The sequence below is a fragment of the Talaromyces marneffei genome, chromosome 3 (genome assembly GCF_009556855.1).
Source record: "Talaromyces marneffei chromosome 3, complete sequence".
NCBI lineage: Eukaryota > Fungi > Ascomycota > Eurotiomycetes > Eurotiales > Trichocomaceae > Talaromyces > Talaromyces marneffei.
In genome coordinates, this window is record NC_072350.1 from 3,149,464 (window position 1) to 3,168,835 (window position 19,372).

Sequence of the window (19,372 nt, forward strand, 5' to 3'; positions counted from 1 at the left end):
CAAACACGACAGATCATCCCCGATTCAACCCCTCCTCAATGGCCTTAATCTGCAGCGCCAAAAGTTTCGAATAGTACCGGCACAGCGCTAAATTACCACCCATATACCAAAACCCTGGGTGTCCACTGGGTCGCCACATTGCCCTAAACTCGCCTTCGTCGTCAAACCCCCATACAGATCCCAACCTATCCGCAACCTCATCACCGAAGATGCTCCTCGCCTCTGAACGCATATTCTGATATCCAGTCGCAAACACAATCTCGTCAGTCTCAAGGATCGAACCGTCCGCAAACTCAACACCATTCGGCAGGATTTGAGCTATTTCCTGTCCCTGTTTGATTTTTATTTTCCCATCAATAATCAACTGGCTAGCGCCGACGTCGATGTAATATCCTCCTCCGCGTTGGTAGTATTTCATAAAGAGACCACCAGCGTCTGGGCCAAGGTCGACTTTGAATCCGGCCTTTTCAAGTCCTGAGTGCAAATCTGCGTCAACTTGGTTGGCGACGAGGTCTGTGACTTGGATTTGGATTGCTTTGAGGACTTCTGCCGGCAAGCTTTGGATAAGGAGATCGGCGTCCTCGACGGCGGGACCGTCTTCATCAAACAACCCTTTGAGGTAGATATTCGTTATAGCGTTGGATGAGACGACGTGTGTGGAACTTCGTTGTACCATGGTCACGTCGTAGCCCTTTTCGTAAAAGTCTTGGGCAATGTCGTGGCCTGAGTTGCAGCATCCAACCACAACGGCTCGTTTTGTGGTGTTTTCCGGTAGAGTGAAAGCGCCACTGAACTCAGAGCTGTGGCATAATCGGTCGCCTGCGAACAAATCCATGCCTTTGATCGTGGGAAAGTTCTTTTTACCGGAGTGGCCTGTTGCGAGAATGACATGGCGAGGACTGAAAGTGCGGATTTCTTTGCTTCCGTCTTCTTTCCTTCTTTCTACAGTAATCGTCCATCGTTTGCTGTTGTCATCCCAGGACGAAGACACCAGGTTCGTTTTCGTCCATACATTCAATTCAAGCGACGAGGCATATGACTCCAGCCAATCGCCGAGTTTGTCCTTCGGTGTAAAGATTGGCCATGTCGGCGGGAATGGCATATAGGGTAAATGGTCCATCCAGACGGGGTCGTGGAGGACAAGATGACGGTATCTGTTTCGCCAGTTGTCGCCGATACGATCCTCGCGATCGATGACGAGGGTTTCCACGCCGAGCGTTTTGAGTGATGCGGCGACGGTGAGACCTGCTTGGCCGGCACCTATATACGTCAGTTGAACCATATTGAACGGCGTTCGAAGGTTGAAGGTTTACCTACCGACAATGACAACCTGAGGCTGCGTATTCTCAAAGTTAATTTCCGAAGCACGTCTGTCCTTCCAATTCTGTCGATTCGGATCACCTCCGTGCTCTACACCCTTAGGCCGGAAGTGATTTATTGGTCGTTCATGACCTGCCAATTCAAACAGTGTAGTCGATAACATGAAGAATCTCCACTGTCCGGGAGACGAAGACTCTTCAGCTACGCGCGCCACACCTTGTCCAGAACCAACATCGCTCGTGAACTTGATAAAGAATTCCACCCCATGCACTTTCCCGAGACCACCATCAATAGGCCCAAAATGCGGCGCTCGGGAAGCTTTGGAGGTGTCAATCTCGATTTTGGTTAGTCGTATACCATTTGTGGTCAGAAAGTTGGAGATCTTTTCCTGGCCAGCGAGGGTATGGAAGTCCCATGAGAGCCCGAGATGGTCACGCCAATAACCATTCGGTAAGAATAGCTGCGAGATAGCATGGACATCCTTGTTGGCTAGGGCTTGGTTGAAGTCCGCGATGAGTTTGGAGGCGATTTCTCCTGCTGTTGGAGAAGAGGAAGGGTTTGGAAAGGTTGTGCATGGGAACTTTCCAATGGGGATGTTGACGGAGCCTGGCTCGACGCGATTTTGCGAGAGGGTACATGTAGCCATTGTGATTTCTGTTAGCTTTTGGAATGAATTGGGAGTATCGAAGATGAAGACTGGGTGGATTGAGCAGTTCCTCAGAGTTGTGAAGAAACCGGGGAGTAAATAAATGTGGGAACGTGCTACCCCAGATCTGCAAACCCCGCTCTTGATGCCAGATTGAGAAACTGAGGGGAAATACATGTATCAACTTCTCGTTTCAGAGCCGTGGATTGTGGTACCGCAGAGGGAAGCGATAATAGCCGTAAAATGATCTACCGTACAGAAAGTATATTGCAATCAATCTGCCGTTGATCCGATCGAATATCTAGATATCTTATTCGCCGGTCGACGTAATCTGGATCACCTCAGTGTAAAACATTCATGAGTAGTTTACGACTAATAGTAAGAATCAATACTACATAGTGATTTTCTATTGGAGAAATAATATAGACAACGACACCAACATGGTAACTACTTCCACTAGGTGTACGGAGTATGGGTCGGACCTGGAGCTGGTGAAGTTCGGTCAGCTCTAACCCTAAAATTACTCCTTTCGCAACCACTGCCTTTTCCATAAATCACTCGACATGCCAAGACCAAAGATAGAAAAGGTTCTTGCATTAGTTGCACTTGGCAAAAAGAGAAGAGGAAGAAATTACTCATCGCATTTTGAAATTTGCATACTCAGTAGAGTCAGTACCGCGGGAGAAGCCCGTGTGCGGAATATTACCAGAATAGGAAATCCGCCTCCGCATGTAGTCGGGTTCCATTATCGCCACAGCTGAATGGACGCCGGGATTAAATAGCCCTGAATTTTCCCACTTCAATTGATCTCTCGTCTAATACGATATTCATTCTCACTGCATCAAAACCAGCTATAATCGAAGATGGCAGCCGTGAAACGAGTTCCCCTATCCTTTGTTCGCCAGGCGTCGACAGTGGCTCCGTCATCTACAAAAGCGGCAGGAGATATAAGCTCCGTATTTCCGTCCTTATCGGGAAAGGCACCGGAGCCTCTTCCGCCACGTTTTCAAACCCTAAAAACTCAGCTTTCGACCGGTAGACAGAAAGATTTGACTGAGTCGTGGTTACGGCTCTTGGATTCTCTCCGGGAAGAGGTCGACAAGATCAAAGCATTGGGAAGCAAAGTAAGTGGGCCTCATCACAAAAAGACTACCTTATAACTCGGAATTATTTTCTGACTAAGCTACAGGCTATTCCTTCAATTAATTACGAGGACATTCAGAGTGGCACCCTGACTCAAGAGCAATTGGACGAGATCCGCCTTCGTGGCGCGGTTGTCATTCGAGGCGTAGTGCCCAAGAAGACTGCTCTCGATTACAAACAAAAAGCCAGAGAATACATAGCAGCCAATAAGGACAGAGTCAACGCATTCCCAAAGGATGACCCGGCGGTGTATGAGCTTTACTGGACTCCAAGCCAAGTGCATGCCCGCGCACATCCAGGTATCATCGACACGCAAAAGTTTCTCTCAAAGCTATGGCATTCCTCGAACCCGCTATCGCAAATCTCAAACACACACCCTCTCACGTACGCGGACCGGTTTCGTATTCGCAACCCTGGAGATGCCAAATTCGCCTTAGGCCCCCATTCCGATGGCGGATCGCTTGAGAGATGGGAAGACCCCGAGTATCATCGATGTTATTCAAAGATCTTGGAGGGGAGATGGGAAGAATACGATCCCTTCGACGCAGATCATCGCATCTCTGCTCACCAGGATCTTTATAATGGCGCTGGTGCATGTTCGATGTTCCGCTTCTTCCAGGGCTGGTTGAGCATGTCTTCGACTGGTCCAGGGGAAGGGACTCTAAAGATTTGCCCATTGCTGAGACACGCAACGGCGTACCTGATACTGCGGCCTTTCATGACGACTGGCTCTATTCAGGCCCTTAATGCTGAATTCCCGGGCTCTATGCCTGGTGCTTGTCAGGAATATAATGATGAGACGCATCCGGATCTTAATTTGGCTGATACCATGTGCTCTGTCCCTCATGTAGAGCCAGGTGATTACGTTGCATGTGAGTCTCTCTTCTCCTAATATTTGCTTCTTATCTATCTAGAAACTGACGCTGATCCCGACAGGGCATTGCGACACCATCCATTCCGTCGACAAGGAACATCGTGGCCAAACTGACTCCAGTGTAATGTACATTCCAGTATGCCCAATGACGTCGTCCAACGTCCAGTACCTAGTCAAACAGCGCGAGGCAGCCTTGAAATACAGCCCACCCCCTGACTTCCCGGATGCCGGTGGTGTTGGTGAACAAGGATTTACCGGTCAGCTGGATTGGAACACAGTCTCGGCTGAAGGCCTACGAGCCATGGGTATGGGGTCAAAACCATGGGCAACCAGTGAGAACATGTCAGATGGCGAGAAGGCCGTTATTGAGAGTGCAAACAGGACATGTTTCAGCTAAGTAATTGGTGAAAAATTACAAAAAAAAAAATTGTACAAAATGTCTATGGTAGTTAAAGACCTTCCAGTACTGGGGTTGATGACTCCATCCCCAGCGCGAGCTATGTTAATTTGATTCTGTATAATTATTCCTCTCAAACAATCCCAACCGTTGCAATACTATTAATTTATAAAACCAATCCAGTGTTCTACAGTAGAAGCCTTCAATGTCTTTGGAACCAACGTGTTCAACGAGATATAATACATACTACGGAGTAGTAGACCACATCCTTCCCATTTTGACATACTAATGCATACTTCGTAATATTTGGTACCACCGCTCCTCTTCCTGCTTAGATCATTCGTCATGTTTTATATCCGAAACCCCGCAAATAAATCTTTGATGATATGACGACTTTCAAGAATGACTACTCCGCATAACGATAGCCCGACATTATGTAGTTTACGGCTATACAATACAGTTTTTTTGGTCATTTAGATCAAGAATGTGAAACATTCGTCCATTGGGAGATGGAATTTTGTCTTCGTTACGTTGAGGAAGTTGCAGACAAGGAGGAGGTTTATCCGCTCGCCCGAGATTCCTAACCCCGCATCTTACTGCACATCTATCTTCTTAATGAGCGTAGCATGGGACATCTCATACGCAAGTTCCATTCTGAAAGCATTTGGCCCGATGCCTCTATATCAATTGCCATGCAGAAATGCAAGAGGGGTAGAGATAGATTGGATTTTGCCAAACGCGAACTTTTGGTAACAACTATAGTGGCAAAGATCGATCTGAAGCCGGTGTGTATGCTTCCATGTAGACTTATAAATGTAGCTTAGCTCTAGTATGCCCAATAAACATGCTGATTAAGGAGTTATCAATCCCACCAGTTGATATTCCAATACATATACATACTCCTAAAGACAAGCAAGCTGTCTACCATAAACGAGGGTTATATCATAAGCTATGCGCGAAACCGAATTTTGAATAGGGCGTGCGTGCTGGAGTTGCTTCGTTTTGAGCCTAGATGGTAGGCGCCAGAGACAGAGAATGGAATATTTTCGACATTCGTTCTCTAAATGGCGTTGATCGACTTAATGGTCCAGAGATGTCTCGTTCGGAGGAAATTCACAAGGTTTTTGATCGGGCTTACGCTCGTTTGATATCACTGGCATACGTGGGATCTCGTTGGACTCCTTGATGTATGCTTATAAGGCAAATCCTGAAGGCTGGCCTAGGACCGCAGTACACCGTCCGGATGGCTTCATTTAATCAAGTAATTCCGCTGGTGATGAGTCCCCAAGTGTGAGAAACGGGTGATCCATCAATTCGCGAGCCGTCTTTCTCTTCTCTGGGAGCCAGGTGGGCATTTGTCGAAGGAAAGAAAGAAATGCATTTTGTTCCTTCTTTTCTAGAAATGGTATTGTATCCTCCAAGTCTCGACGCGGGACCATTTCATTATGGCGAAATTCAACTGGAACTCAGTCAGTATGCTAGGTATTGACGTACGAAGGAATTGTGAACCCACTGTCTGCGTTGAAGAAGGGCCCATCGAAGAATTCCTGAGCGTTATTGCAAAGTTCTCCAGTGTCTGTCGTGACAAGTTGAGGCCAGTTCCGCCCTGAAATGGCATTTAATTTCGCGAGCAGTTCCCCTAGGGGGTGGGCCGAGCAGGGCGATCATTTCTGCGAGGTGGGATTTTGCGTCATATTGGCCGCTTGTATCATATATCTGTTGGAACAGCTCCTTGCTCCCAAGAATGTTCCACAACTTGCCAAACGAATAATTAGCACAATGCCAGAGCCGATGATCAATGACAAATAAATAGCGAAACAATGGTTTTGGTGCATCACACGTAAGAAGAAACAGTTATTGGGACCTTACCAGTACACCAAAGTTCCAAATCTCTGCTTTGGTATCCCAACCACAACCGAATTACCTCTGGGGCGCGGTAATGATCTGGTTGAATGGGATAGCTGCCAAGTTTCTCTCCTACCATGCCGTCTTGGGTAGACGGCTTATCAAGTCTCGTAGCGAGCCCGAAGTCGGCTATTTTAGGAATCATATGCTTGATTTCTCTTCCATCAAGAGCACCGAAGTCTTTGTGGCAGCGGTAGATAGTCCGACCGCTTTGGGCATCAACCTTGAATTGCATCGCTTCTTTTCGTTGGATGAAACTAGTAAGAATGTTTTCATTTTCAAAACTCATGAGGATATTTCCCAGCTTCAGATCTGATAGGTAGGTTAAATCTTGTTATCTCAAAATAGGTGTAACAAGCACTCACCGGTATGGACAACTTGGCAATTTGAGTGAAGATAATCAAGCCCAACAAGAAGGAAGTAGTAGATATAGGCCTTCGCAATGGGCAAAGGAAGCTGGCGATCAACGAAGCGCTTCTGTAATATCCATAGAGGCTCTCTCATCGGCTCATACACACAAGGCACATGTACTTTCCTGCCGGACCAGTTACTTCAAAGTCCTCAAGGCATGTTCGTAGAATGATGCGACCACGATGCTCTGGGTTTTGCTGTGTAATGTGGCTTTCAATATCCTTTTCATGCCAAGCATGGTCGGCATTGTTGCTATTTATGATTTTTACGGCTACTGTTTGCTCAGATCGCCATCTCAGAGTCTTGATTGTGCAGATTAGGGTCCGTATCGGTTGGTAGTGTGGGTAGGTAGCTACCTTGAAATGTCTTGAGCCAGCCACACGGCTGATTGCGACCCCCAGCCAATTTTGATAAGGAGTTGAAATTTCTTGCCCAATACTTCTCCAGGCTTTGCCGGATAGAAGGCGGTCGGATTATAGTCAGGATTAACTTCCTCGTCAACAAGTTCTTGTTGAGGAGTTGGAGGACCTGAGTCGGGTGGTAAGTGCCAGAGCGATTTTCTGAGGGGGAACATAGCACGCCGCGATACGGTAAGAATGCCAGCCGTCGAAGATGCGACATTATGCCATCTAATCGTTTACGAGAATATTGTGGGGATGATCAAGCCCCAGGGGAAGGTCAGTTCAAGGAAGCAGAGCTTGAAGCTCCCTAGTCCTCCCTGTAGGTGTTTGTAGCTTAGCTAACCTGATACCTATGGTTAGGCTTCACTTCCGCATTATTTATCCATTTTGGGTCATCTGCGTGTAGCCCTAATGATCAACTCATTTACAATGACCGTTACTGGTATACTCGATTATTTCAAGGTTCTGGGAGAGTATTTTCTGTCTTTGACCTAGCGGATATTTCTTGGTGCTATGGTGAACTATGTTTATAGTCTCAAAGGCTGGTCATTCTGATCAGACACTGGTCATCGCTGATATTCGTATATTCTTATATACCTTTCTACAGACATAACTAACTACTGACTGTATTATTATAATTAGATAAGCTACCATTGGAGCCATTGCTTTGTGTGGCATTATCATATTTCAATACATTACGAATTTTGGCAAGGTAGTACGTATAGGCTGCCGTAGGCGCAACAAGCCTGCTTAGCCGACTCGGCATTGCAACGATAGATCGGGACAAACAACCGTCAGCGTCATGCAGGGATCGGGCTAAGTACTTCTACCGGTAAACCTTGTTTACTCCGTACTGAGCTGGGGATAACCCTTGCCTCTGGTCGGGATAGGGTTTGGTACCCTTTGTAGACCGAAAGGCACACGTATAGGGACGCCTCCAATTCGGACTATGGCATCGGGTTATAGGACTGACTTTACATTTTCAAGATGGCGTTGTTCGGCGATGACAAAGGGGTTCCATGTGTCGGTTCGATAACATTGAGACGTGGCTTCTGCATATATACCGCGGATTTAGACTTAACGAACCCATCTGACAACAGCATCAAAGCATTCAATGGCTATACTATCCACCATCCGCAGTCTACTATAGCAATTGATATCCTATTTATTCTCAAGAAAATCCTTTGGCGAGAACTGCATACTTCCATCCTCCAGAATGGCCGTCGGACCCGTTAGCCTGACCGCTGGGTCTCAGTTTCGACACGCTGTTATTCGATATGATCCCACCACAGACACCGCCACAACGAGCGGCGAGGACGCAGAGACCACAATTATAAAGACACTTCAAAGCGCCGACTCTGCATTAAAAATCTATACCAGGGCATCTTCGCACTTCAACACCCTCCGCGAAACTTACAATACCCTCATCACGGCAAAACCACTGCTCTTTATCCGTGTGACGAGCGTAGAGCAGATCCAAGCCATTGTTCGTCTCTACTCCGCTCCTGGAGTCCCTGAAGACATCAAGAAAAAATATCCATTGAACGTTCGCTGCGGTGGGCATGATGTCTGGGGTCGTGGCAGCGTCCAAGACAGTGTAACCATCGATCTCCGCGAATTGGACACCCAAGTTTTGGACGATACCAAGAAGATTGTTCGTGTCGGTGGAGGTTTGACGTCACGCAACTTTGTCACTTTCCTGGATACCCATGGCCTTTGTACCGCCAATGGCGCAGCCGGTAGCGTGGGATGGATAGGATGGTCCATCTGGGGTGGTTTCGGCCCTCTCAATGACTACACCGGATTGGGTCTGGATAACATCCAGGGCGCTAAAATTGTGCTCGCCAATGGAGAACTTGTCGAAGCGGGACCTGACCTCCTCTGGGGTCTCAAGGGCGCTGGTGGTAACCTTGGCATCGTAGTAGAGACAACTGTTCAAGTATACCCGATGCCTCGAATCCTCGGCGGTTTTATCAACTACGCGTGGGATGACGCCGAGTCTGTCCTCTTGAAACTTCAAGAATTGCTGGATGGCAAAACCGAGCATGGACCCGTCCCGGATGCCGCATGCATGCAAATAGGATTCATGAACGGGCGCTGGGGGATGGGAATCTCGCTCATATTCATCTGGGCAGATAGCTCGACTCTAGAAACCGAAGGACGCAGGTGGCTGGAGATTGTGCGCGGCTTAGGAACAGTTACATTCGATACTGTCAAGGAAACCACTTTTAAGGATTTCCAAAACGTGGTTGGCGCCGTCATCGACGAGCCAGTCAACGTGTATACGCGCTGCTTCGTCATTCCCAAGTGGACACCCAAGACTGTGGATGTCCTCCTGAACGCTACCAGGGCAATCCCAAAGATGCGCAAGTACAATATTGGTTCCCACATTGGTCATGGAAAGCACACGCGGGAGAACGCAACATCCTGCTTCCCATACCGAAAGCCGCACATCTTGTTCCATATTAACGCCTGTGACGACACCGACAAGATGGACGAGGCGAAGGCCTGGGTGGAGAAGCTAGTCGCCGATCTGGTTGCGACTGGCGAGGGGGAGTTGGGCGTCTATGTGAGTTTTATGGGCGAGGACGAACAGACGAAACAGTCATTTGCGGACAATTGGGACCAGATGCGCGCTATCAAGGCCAAGGTTGATCCCAACAATTTGTTTCAATTTGCGCAGCCTCGTTTGGCAGACTGATTCGCCAATTATATTATGTTGTTCTTGAGATCTTAAGGTCTTGTTTAGGTGGTAGATACATGTATCGACTCTATCTGATTTCGTTTTGCACTTTCCACTTTGCGAAGTTTCTGTCGCATTAAAGGATGATCAAACCATAGATTCATGACAATATGTGTGCGTGCAGGGTTAGCAGTATGCCAACTAAGGCCATTACGTTCCCTGTCGGATTGGCGGGTTTACTCCCGGCTAACCCTGAATGTATTTTAGAAGTATAAGAAAGGAAGAAGTGACTAGCAAGATTGTCTCTGTTTTTTTTTTTTTTTGTCTCTGTCTGAGTATATCAGGTCCCATATCGGGCTTTTATATAGACATATTGGCGGGGTCATTTATGAGCTATCAAGAGGGGTAAATATTTGGGCTGAAACCTAGGTGCCCAAATATCCTAAGGTGGCTAGCTGGCCTTCAAGATGAAGAGGCCGATCTTTCTTGTTGGATATCCGGATTATCTGACATTCCCCCACTTATATCTTTATCCTAAGCCTTGCGGATAAACAGCATTTCCATGGCTTCTCTATCTGGGATGGACATTTTAATCGTCACCTCATCGTTTTCCGCCAGAAGCCCAATAATTCTGCCGCAAACAAGGAGGAAAACGAGGAGATTTTTGACTATAAGAAAAATAACTTCCCAGCATTTTACGCGTACGACCTTCTTGAACAACTAGCATTTAGCACGGATTCTAACCCGCAATTTCTGATATGCGTTCTCGATAACCACCTCGTATTGTTTGTAACATGCCGCACGAACAATGGTCCCTTTATCAGTACATGGGTACTTGTCTCCAGCAGGCATAATAAGGACCATCTCACGGGGACCACGACTAAAGTCACTAGCACGCACGTTTGCATGCTGGATCGTTGGCCAGAGCAAGTCTAGGATATCGTCTGATGACAAGCCTCGAGAGGCCTCGCTAGCGAATATTAGCAGGCCAGGGAAAGCTTGGCCGACACCAAAGACGAGGCAATCCTGTACGAGTTCGTTTTGTCGGATGTGATGCTCGAACGGGACGGGTAGAACTTTCTCTCCGGTAACGAGGTTAACACGATCGTCACTTCGGCTGACGAATTTCCAGGCATTAGAAATAGTAGGATGCTTGACGAAGGTATCCTGTGAGCGAAAAGAGTCGTGTGGATTATTCGAGTTGGATATAGACTTTGTAAGCAGACCATCGAGAACTACCAGCTCAAAAATACCCGTTTCCTCAGCGACCTCATCAAAGAGAAGATAAGGCTTTGCCTTTGGATACGGTCGGAGATAGTTCCATGCCTTAGCTGTCTTGTCATCTCGCCGTGAGCTTAGTAGCTGACCCACCTCAGTCCTGTAGTAGGATAGAAGGTCAGAAGTCTCGTCAATTGTGGCGATCGATTTGCGTCACTATTTACGCGCCAAATTGGGCAATAAGGTTGACACCATTCTCTATGAGCATGTCTCCTAGGTCACCACGATAGCTACTTCCACCAAAGGATACTAATTTAGCTTTTGCGAGTTCCTTGATGCCTTCGGTTGTCTCAGCATGTACCTTCAATATGTAAGGGACGCAGTGAAAGCTTTCGGTATTAGCTGCTCTCATGGCTATGACAAGATTGCTGTTGGTAAGGGGAAGCTTGGCATTGAAGATTCCTGTCTTTTCACCAGATACCATGCCTCGGAAAACAGTTGCAAGGTCGTGGTTGTGGAAGAGGGGGGTAGTCAAGAAACCGCTCATACCACTGCGTAGGTAATTGTCAAGGCATTGGCGATGAGTCATGGATATTGGTTTAGGAGGACCTGTGCTGCCAGAGGAGTGTACTATGAATTCAACAGTGTTCTCTTCATCCAGGAGTTTGGTCTCACATTGAAAACGAGACGATGGGTATCTTGCTATCCAGACTGATGGATCCGGCATGCGAAAGCTCTGTACGGCATAACTATCCTGAATATTGGCAACGGTCGATTCTAGTTTCGCCGGTCTCACAATTTTGTCACAGTGTATCTCCTAAAGCAAAGAAACGTATCCTTCCGTTGAGAGACTAGTTGACAGGAAGAGAACCGCAAAATCCCATGCGAGATAGAGCAATTATAGATATAAAATACTCGATACTTGATGGGCCCAAAAGTGCCACTACCTCAGCAACCTGGGTTTAGGTTACCTGGGACAGTAGATTAGCATAGTTCTAGGACAAGTTGACAATGAGAGGTTCAAATATCCTTGCCGTCGGCCGAAGTCCCTGATTGGCAAGCTCTTTTGCCGTTTCGTCGACGAAAAGACAAAGTTCCTTGGCATGTAGTCAGTGAAGTCCGAAACTCCCAGCTCGCGAGTGGGATAAGATATAAGTGTCTCGTTGGGAATTGTTTGAGCCAAGTGAACGATCAATCCGTCTATCGTCGTTGGTTTTGCGTGTTCGGACGCGGGCGCTTTTGCTCTGGCGAGGTAGCGAGGCTAGGATCTTGGGGGGTCAAATTGATCGCTGGCTTAATAACATTCATAGTGAAATACAGTGTCACAAAACCAAGATCGAGAAGCCGATGGGCAAGAAAAAAAAAAGATGATATCAGTCGTAATAAGCGAGTCTTTGGAGTTGGACACAGAGGTGCCTATTTCTAGCGATCCCCTTTAACGACAACGGGGCCGCTAATGTAGCTCAAACCGCGCCAATGCAATCTGAATGGACAACATTGTGTTCTAGGGTTATATCGGCCATAATGCCTAATCGAAGTTCTTAGGTCTGTATTTTCTGTATATATCTAGGTTATTTTCGCACACAAGAATCATTATTGGATCATGTCATTAGACAGTCCTTAATTTTGGTCACAGAATGTAACAAAATTTATATTGTGATATTGAAAATCGATAGTGCTAGGTGATGGCGAGTTGCCTAGTAAATAGCAGCTTGAGAAGCGAGCCGCTGTGCTACTGATGACGAGGACCCAGAGCTAAAGAGCGAGGCGTTTCAAACTCAAAGTACCCAGGCATACTATTTATTAACAATGTGCTCCCCTGCTTCAGTATAAATCAAGTTGAACGGATCAAAGTTCCGAATGACATGGCCCTTCCACATCAGAATCACAGCAAAGAAGAACGAAAAAATCTGGATGAACGATATAGTGCCGTAACACCAAGCGAAGCCCACGACTTCAACCCACTGATTGATATAAAAGGCTATAGATAGCCCGAAGCCAATGCGGAACGCATTAAGGACAATTGCAGCCTCCTGAATATTGCGCGTGAAGCACTCGGAAAGGTAGTTGACCGTGATAGGCGTGATGCATAACAACCCAAACGTCACAAGGATTTGCGAAACCCCGAGGAAACTCCAAGATAGATGGTTACCTAGGCCAAAACTAAAGAGGCCAATCCCTATTGTATTGCAGATTAGCGCAGGAACCTATAAAGCATGTAGTCGGTATTCGGGTTTCCAGTTCCCACGGCCGAATCGTTCAGCGCACCAGAGGGGGATCCTGTCGCTAACAAATTGGCCGTAGGGCAAGGCTAAACCAATCCTGCCCCAGTGGAAAAATTGAACTGTACAAGTCAGCTCACTCGGGTAATGTTAAGGGACTATCTAGCCTGGCTCCTAGTAAGATTTCTATTCTTTCACTTACAGAGAGTATTCTAAAAAGGGATAAAGCTGTAGCCCCTAGCTGCTCCTGGTTTCTGGAGCCATGCAGGAGTTACCGAATTCATAGCAACGTAGAATCCAAAATTTAGGAGTGTGAAGAAGTTTAGTAAAAGGCTAACTGGAGTCACCGGAATTTTGAAAGGAATGACGGCTTGAGATAGCTAAAAGGAGATCAGTTACATGCGTCTTTTCATAGAGAGGGTCAAAGGAGATGATATCTTACGAATTGCTGAAACGAGAGTCTCGGTATAATTTTAGTTCCCGGCAGAAAAGTAGCTATCCTGTTTGCAAGAAAGCCCTCCGGCTTTAGAGGGTTCAATGTGCCTACAGGACTAGTGGTATTAGCACTTCGGTCCCATGTTGTGTCGTGTATAAACACAAAGAAGGCAATAAAGGCAACAGCATCGATGACAGCGTAGAACCACAAAGCCCCGCGGTAATCCCTAGAAGGTGAAGCGATAAAGGTATAGACAACTGATGTAGGAAAAACATATTAATGATGCAACGGGGCCCAAGCACGCCGACAACAGTACTGAAGCAGCTAGAAAGACTCCACAAGAGAATAAATCGAGTAAAATCATGGTGTGCGGTTATTGTAGATCCCTAAACAGCATTAAGGAGTGTTCTCAAGACAGACCAAAACATAATAGCTTGGCGGCTAATGATTAGAGAGGCTAACAACCATGCCACCAAGGCGCCAGAGTTCTCCAATATTTAATACTATCAGTACGGTTGTTTCTCACTTAAGTCGGACGAGGAATCTTACCTGAAGTGTCACTTGTGCTGAGGTCACGTCATATATCTTAATACGCGGTACAATCTCCAATTAGTTAACTATCTAAGTTGTGAGCACTAACTAGTTATAACTTAACTAGTTATAACATAACTAGTTAACTTAAGCGAGACCCTGGATGACTAGGAAAGGGTTGGTTAGTTAGTAGTTAAAGCTAGTGAAGGTTGAGAAACTTAAGACAGTGACTGAAGTATATTTCTTTAGCATAGACCAGTTCTATTTGCACAGCAGAGTAATAGGTCAGCGGACTTATTTACAATAACAAACAGGACGATATAATTAAATAGATTACATGATTGCTGATATCGCAGCTTCACGACTTACTAGGGGATCTCCTGGGCTATTACGTGGGCGCGGGATCAAGGCGACTTCGGTGCGACCCTGCATATTTTTTATCAACCGTTCGCTATCGTAAGCACCGTGGTCAACGTGCGAGTCTGAAGCATTCGCCTGCGTCAACTTAGTCTCAAGGATTTGCGCAGCTGCCATTGGAATCCGTAAGAAGAGATTTAGCGTGCAATGACCAAAGACCGCTGTGACGAAGAATATGATGTCTGAGGATGCAATACAAGAATAGATCGTACGATGAGCAGTTTATCTTTCTTTGTTGTACTGTAAGGTCGCTAATTTCTTACTTAAACCAAATGGGTGACTCTACTCTTATGTGAACCATTATAAACCTCCTTGTTTTTTATTAACTTAGACAAGTCGTTGTCATTGCCGGAATCCTACTACGCGGGCAGTTCTCGGGGAAATCACCCTGGAGCGCTGGTACAGCACACTATTTGCCAGTTTTGAGACCAAAAAATAAAACAAAGCAACTTCCTGCCAGCGAATCACTCTTTGTGTCACCCGGAAAGCTGGAGTGTAAACTACTTGAGTTTTAATTTAAATCCTGCGAGAGTAGGGGTTTTATGAAGTGTGTAGGACCCCTGAGAATGGTCTGGGGCACGGGTTACCGGAGATTTTGCCTAATCCGGGGTCAGGTATAATAAACCCCCCGCGTGTGCAGCGCCCGCAAATTAAAAGCAGCCAATAGGAAACGAACCGAATACAAGCATGGATATGTGGTAACTAAACTGTATTAGGGTTATGCGACATTACATACATGGGCACATTGATACTTCCTGAGATCAAAGCAAAGTGACGTGATATGTTGTCAGTATCAAACGAGATCAATATGCTGCGTGCATCCTGAATGATTTCCTATGGTAAGGACATAGCCAGGAAAGAGGATCATACAATCCCTGGCTCCGAAGACAGAACCTAGGATGCTTAACTAATATATATTACATTTATCCTTGATTCTCCGCTCTCCGACGTTGATCCTGCTATTCTATCACCGTTGATCTGTCAATTGGTAGGCCTGTACGCGTCTTGTTTCTAGCAGATCACGGCAATAATGACGATCGAACTTAACCATTTCGACGTCTATCAGAAGCAGCTCTACGTGATCATTGCGACGGCTATCGGCCTTTTTATCTTACATGGTAGCACCATCCTGCGTGTATGGTCCAAATATTTTACCGTGAAGAGACTCGGTTTAGAAGACTGGCTCATGATCATTGCGCTGCTTCTGAGCTACGGAGTTGCAGTTCCTTTATGCTGGGGTTAGTCATTGCAAGACTGAGGCTTTAGGCTGCCGCTCAGGCTTACGAAGGAATTTAGGGCTCTCGACAGGTCTGGCGCAAAATGCAAGCAACGTTTCCGGAAAAGAGAGGGGGAGTTTTCTTCTCGTATGTGTCCTCCTGCTCATTGCTCTTATTTCTTGCTAGTACGTTTTCCGGGCCTCACGGTGGCTATCCTCACTAAGCTCTCCGGCGTGATAAGCCTTACGAGCCTTAGAGTATAGCCTCTGTGCCTCTATTGTATGAGGTCCCCACCAGCGCTTGGAGCGGGCACGGAGCCTAATTGGCTTAGCATGCCGCCGGAGCACGTCTGTAAGAGATTGCTCAATCCATTCTGCTTCTCTCTCTACATCCCCTAGAGAGCAGTCATCTGTTAGGCTTGGTTGGGCACTCATGAGCTCCCCCCAGGTGCTTATCGCTGCTTCTAATGCCTCCTTATCCTCTGTTAGAGCACCTATCTGCCACCCTGTAATTGTTGCTTCTTAGGGGCGATCCTCTATATCCTCCGGGGACTCCCACGAGGCCCAAAATAGCGTGAGTTAGAAGCAGCGCTGAGAAGTTAACTAATTAATACCTTGTTAATATTAAATCAGGCCAAGCAAGACACACTAGTAATTCAAGTTATCTAAAGAACCGCTGCTCAGGCCACACAATCTCAATTAGCAAAGGAAACAAGGCTATATGAAGATTAGGCGCTATTAGTACTATATCCATTCTTATAAACGCTAATATCTTTAACCTTACCACCTTCCAGTCAGTCATCCTTTAGTGTATTCTCTTAATTTAGCTTATAGTCTAATATAATACTAACACAAGCTACTTCACCTATAGTAAAGGATAGCCTATATGCACAGAAAAGAGCGTCCATAGAAGCTACTCCTTTAAAGAAATATTGCAGCCTGATAATAGATACACCTCCAAGAAAGCGGCTAGCATTGGCTTCTCGTGATAATAACAAGCAGCTTCAATTCCGACGGGACAGAGGGGAGGGGAAGCGTATCATAAAACCCACTCTATGAGCTGAGAGCATGTTCGCTGGCACCAAAGACCAGTAAATTCGATCGATTTACTCTTTTTATAGTTTCCTTTATATTTAATAGTTTCCGCAGCTAATCAAGGCGTCTCGTTTGTTTAATTGATTCCAGTCGTCTGTTATAATATCATTGTCATATCGCTCTAGCGGTATATTGTAATATTATAAGAAGAACTGTATAAAGGGTATTACCGTCGCACTTCTACTGTTTCTATAGTTTCCACGGCCAATGAGGAGTCGATATTCGATTCTTTCAATATAATATTATATAATATTATAACATCAGCTATCGTTTCATCACTTCTATAATTTGCAGGGCTAATCACATGCCGTCAATAAGAAATAGTGTGAGAATTACCATTTTGGGCCGTTTGTAGTTTCTCTCCTAGGGCATGTAATATTTCTCTGCCCCTTAATCTTACTCTCTCTTTCTCTTCATTCCTTATCATATACACATATTAAAATAGGTGCTCCAACTGCTATCTGTGTGCTTGCTTCTCTCTCCGTCGTCTCTCTTAATGAGACTAATATACTAGCTATAGCTACAGCAATTCTCTATCGCCAGCTTCGTTCTAGGCGCGTACGTGCTCAGTGAACGTACATTAACCACTAATAATCTTATAAAAAGTGTAAAACTGACAATATATAGTCCTCCTTCGCCACTATCAGTGCCATCCTCTCCCGCCTTATTAGAGGTGGTGGAAGCCCCTCTATCAGAGGAGGTGTAAGATAGCTATGCTGTTGATCAGTGTTGTCGTCAATATTTTTATTATCAATACCGTCAATCAATATTGACCATTGATAAGGGAATATTGATTGACTATTAGCGCGCACAGTTCTACACACAATTATGTAAGGCCACCTGTGCCAGATAGTTAACTATACTAAGGCACGCAATAGTTATAAAATCTCTGTGTTCTAGCTTACTGGCCAAGGCCCGGGCAGTTCTCATCAGTGAAATCGGTGATAGTATCCCAAGGATAAGGAAGGGTCCAGATTTGACCAAAGCTATTGATTCCCCAATTAGCAACTCCTCATTATGCTTTTTCCGGATGGGATAATTAAGCGAGAAGGAAGACTTACTCATTATCAGGGTAGTCTGGTGCATTAAGAACACCCAACTTCTCCGCAATTAGGGTTAATTCATTGTGCTCCCAGCAAATCAAAATGTTGCCGTCTCCATCGTAGGCCTCGACGGCTTTCTTGACACATTTCTCGTCCGTCTTGTTGCAAGAGGTATCGACAGTGAGACCGAGTTCTTCAGCGAGAGGCTCAACGGTTTCGTAGGGACGTGCACGGGAGCCATCTACACGATAAACCGAGTCAGATTATCAATGTTTGAAGTATTCGGGATAGATCGAGACGCTCAAAGATTGACATACCAGACTGGGGCTGCTCGGCCAAAATGTAGCCAATATTGTAAGAAGAGCTCGGGCCAAAGACAGTGGTTAAGCATTGAGCACGCTCCTCGCCCTCAGCACTGAGGCCATTACTGCCATCCGCAGGCTTCTCGCCGTGACGGATCATATAAACGATAGGTTCGGCAACGGCGGAACCCAACAGGAGGAGGGAAATGTTGCTAAGTGTAATGAACTTCATCTTCGCTTCGATTAGTTGAAAATTGAAACAACTATTAATCGAAGATATTCAGCGCAGAAAAGAAGTCTGAATAAAAAGTCGAATTGACGGTGGGGAACTTGACCCTATTTATATTCGTTTGTTTCGCCGTAAACATATTCAATTGTAGCGGCGAGATCTCCCTGTTCTAAAAAACAGCATTAGACAAACAAGAAGTCAAGGACCAGTAACCTCACACGGAAGACCTGATCTGATGTCTCGCAGTTCGCCGTCTTGCGGACCTGACGATCTGCGGGGAGATAGGCAGGGGTGTTTTGCAGTTGAGCCAATTGACTTTCTTTGCAGCAACCTTGTAAGAAATAAGCAACCAAAAACAATCCACCTCGATGCATGTAAAATGACTCGATGTCACCTTATGATACAGAACACGACGATGACTAGCGATCGTGAAGCCACCCACGTGATGACTCTGGCCGGTTACATTGGCACGGCTAGTGCGTTTAATCCTAAGATGCATTTGTTGGCAACAACGGGGCTATTTGAGGATTGTTTTGAGCTGTTTTAGCTACATATAGTAGGATTCTATGCAGTTTGTGGTAAGTAGTGTCTACTAGATATTCGGATGATGTGGATAACCAGCTGATCGGAGCCGATCTGATTTGATCTGGTCTGCAGAATTGTAGATTATTACACTACCCAAATGAGTAATAAGTTCTTCACTAGCCCTAGATTGTGCATAAGCTTAATTTTTCGCTGACTGATCAGTGATTCACGTCTCTTTATATTTCTAACGAAGATCGAGGAATGTTTGCGCATGTGATATCGACAGGGGTTCCGGTGCTAGAGGCAACCTCATACCGTATCCAATCCCAATCGCAGAATGCGATTTAATCCCCTCTTG

General features: G+C 45.9%; 6 protein-coding genes across 6 annotated transcripts; 2 read left to right on the forward strand and 4 right to left on the reverse strand.

Moving 5' to 3' along the window:
* Positions 1-13: 13 nt before the first annotated feature.
* Positions 14-1,966, reverse strand: EYB26_004872 (uncharacterized protein; the record flags this gene model as incomplete). The annotated part of the gene is made up of 2 exons (XM_054264163.1): positions 14-1,260; positions 1,318-1,966. 2 exons carry the CDS (start codon positions 1,964-1,966, stop codon positions 14-16), a joined length of 1,896 nt encoding a protein of 631 aa, XP_054120138.1.
* Positions 1,967-2,829: 863 nt separating this feature from the next.
* EYB26_004873 (uncharacterized protein) lies at positions 2,830-4,380 on the forward strand (the record flags this gene model as incomplete). The annotated part of the gene is made up of 3 exons (XM_054264164.1): positions 2,830-3,090; positions 3,156-3,981; positions 4,046-4,380. The coding sequence occupies 3 exons, from the start codon at positions 2,830-2,832 to the stop codon at positions 4,378-4,380; spliced, it is 1,422 nt and encodes a 473-aa protein (XP_054120139.1).
* A 1,253-nt stretch (positions 4,381-5,633) lies between these two features.
* On the reverse strand, positions 5,634-6,789 carry EYB26_004874 (uncharacterized protein; the record flags this gene model as incomplete). The annotated part of the gene is made up of 4 exons (XM_054264165.1): positions 5,634-5,839; positions 5,894-5,986; positions 6,250-6,597; positions 6,651-6,789. 4 exons carry the CDS (start codon positions 6,787-6,789, stop codon positions 5,634-5,636), a joined length of 786 nt encoding a protein of 261 aa, XP_054120140.1.
* Positions 6,790-8,313: 1,524 nt separating this feature from the next.
* Positions 8,314-9,798, forward strand: EYB26_004875 (uncharacterized protein; the record flags this gene model as incomplete). Its single annotated transcript, XM_054264166.1, has 1 exon — positions 8,314-9,798. One exon carries the CDS (start codon positions 8,314-8,316, stop codon positions 9,796-9,798), a length of 1,485 nt encoding a protein of 494 aa, XP_054120141.1.
* Positions 9,799-10,500: 702 nt separating this feature from the next.
* On the reverse strand, positions 10,501-11,725 carry EYB26_004876 (uncharacterized protein; the record flags this gene model as incomplete). The annotated part of the gene is made up of 2 exons (XM_054264167.1): positions 10,501-11,158; positions 11,223-11,725. 2 exons carry the CDS (start codon positions 11,723-11,725, stop codon positions 10,501-10,503), a joined length of 1,161 nt encoding a protein of 386 aa, XP_054120142.1.
* A 6,091-nt stretch (positions 11,726-17,816) lies between these two features.
* EYB26_004877 (uncharacterized protein) lies at positions 17,817-18,492 on the reverse strand (the record flags this gene model as incomplete). Its single annotated transcript, XM_054264168.1, has 3 exons — positions 17,817-17,901; positions 17,977-18,199; positions 18,276-18,492. The coding sequence occupies 3 exons, from the start codon at positions 18,490-18,492 to the stop codon at positions 17,817-17,819; spliced, it is 525 nt and encodes a 174-aa protein (XP_054120143.1).
* Positions 18,493-19,372: the final 880 nt, after the last annotated feature.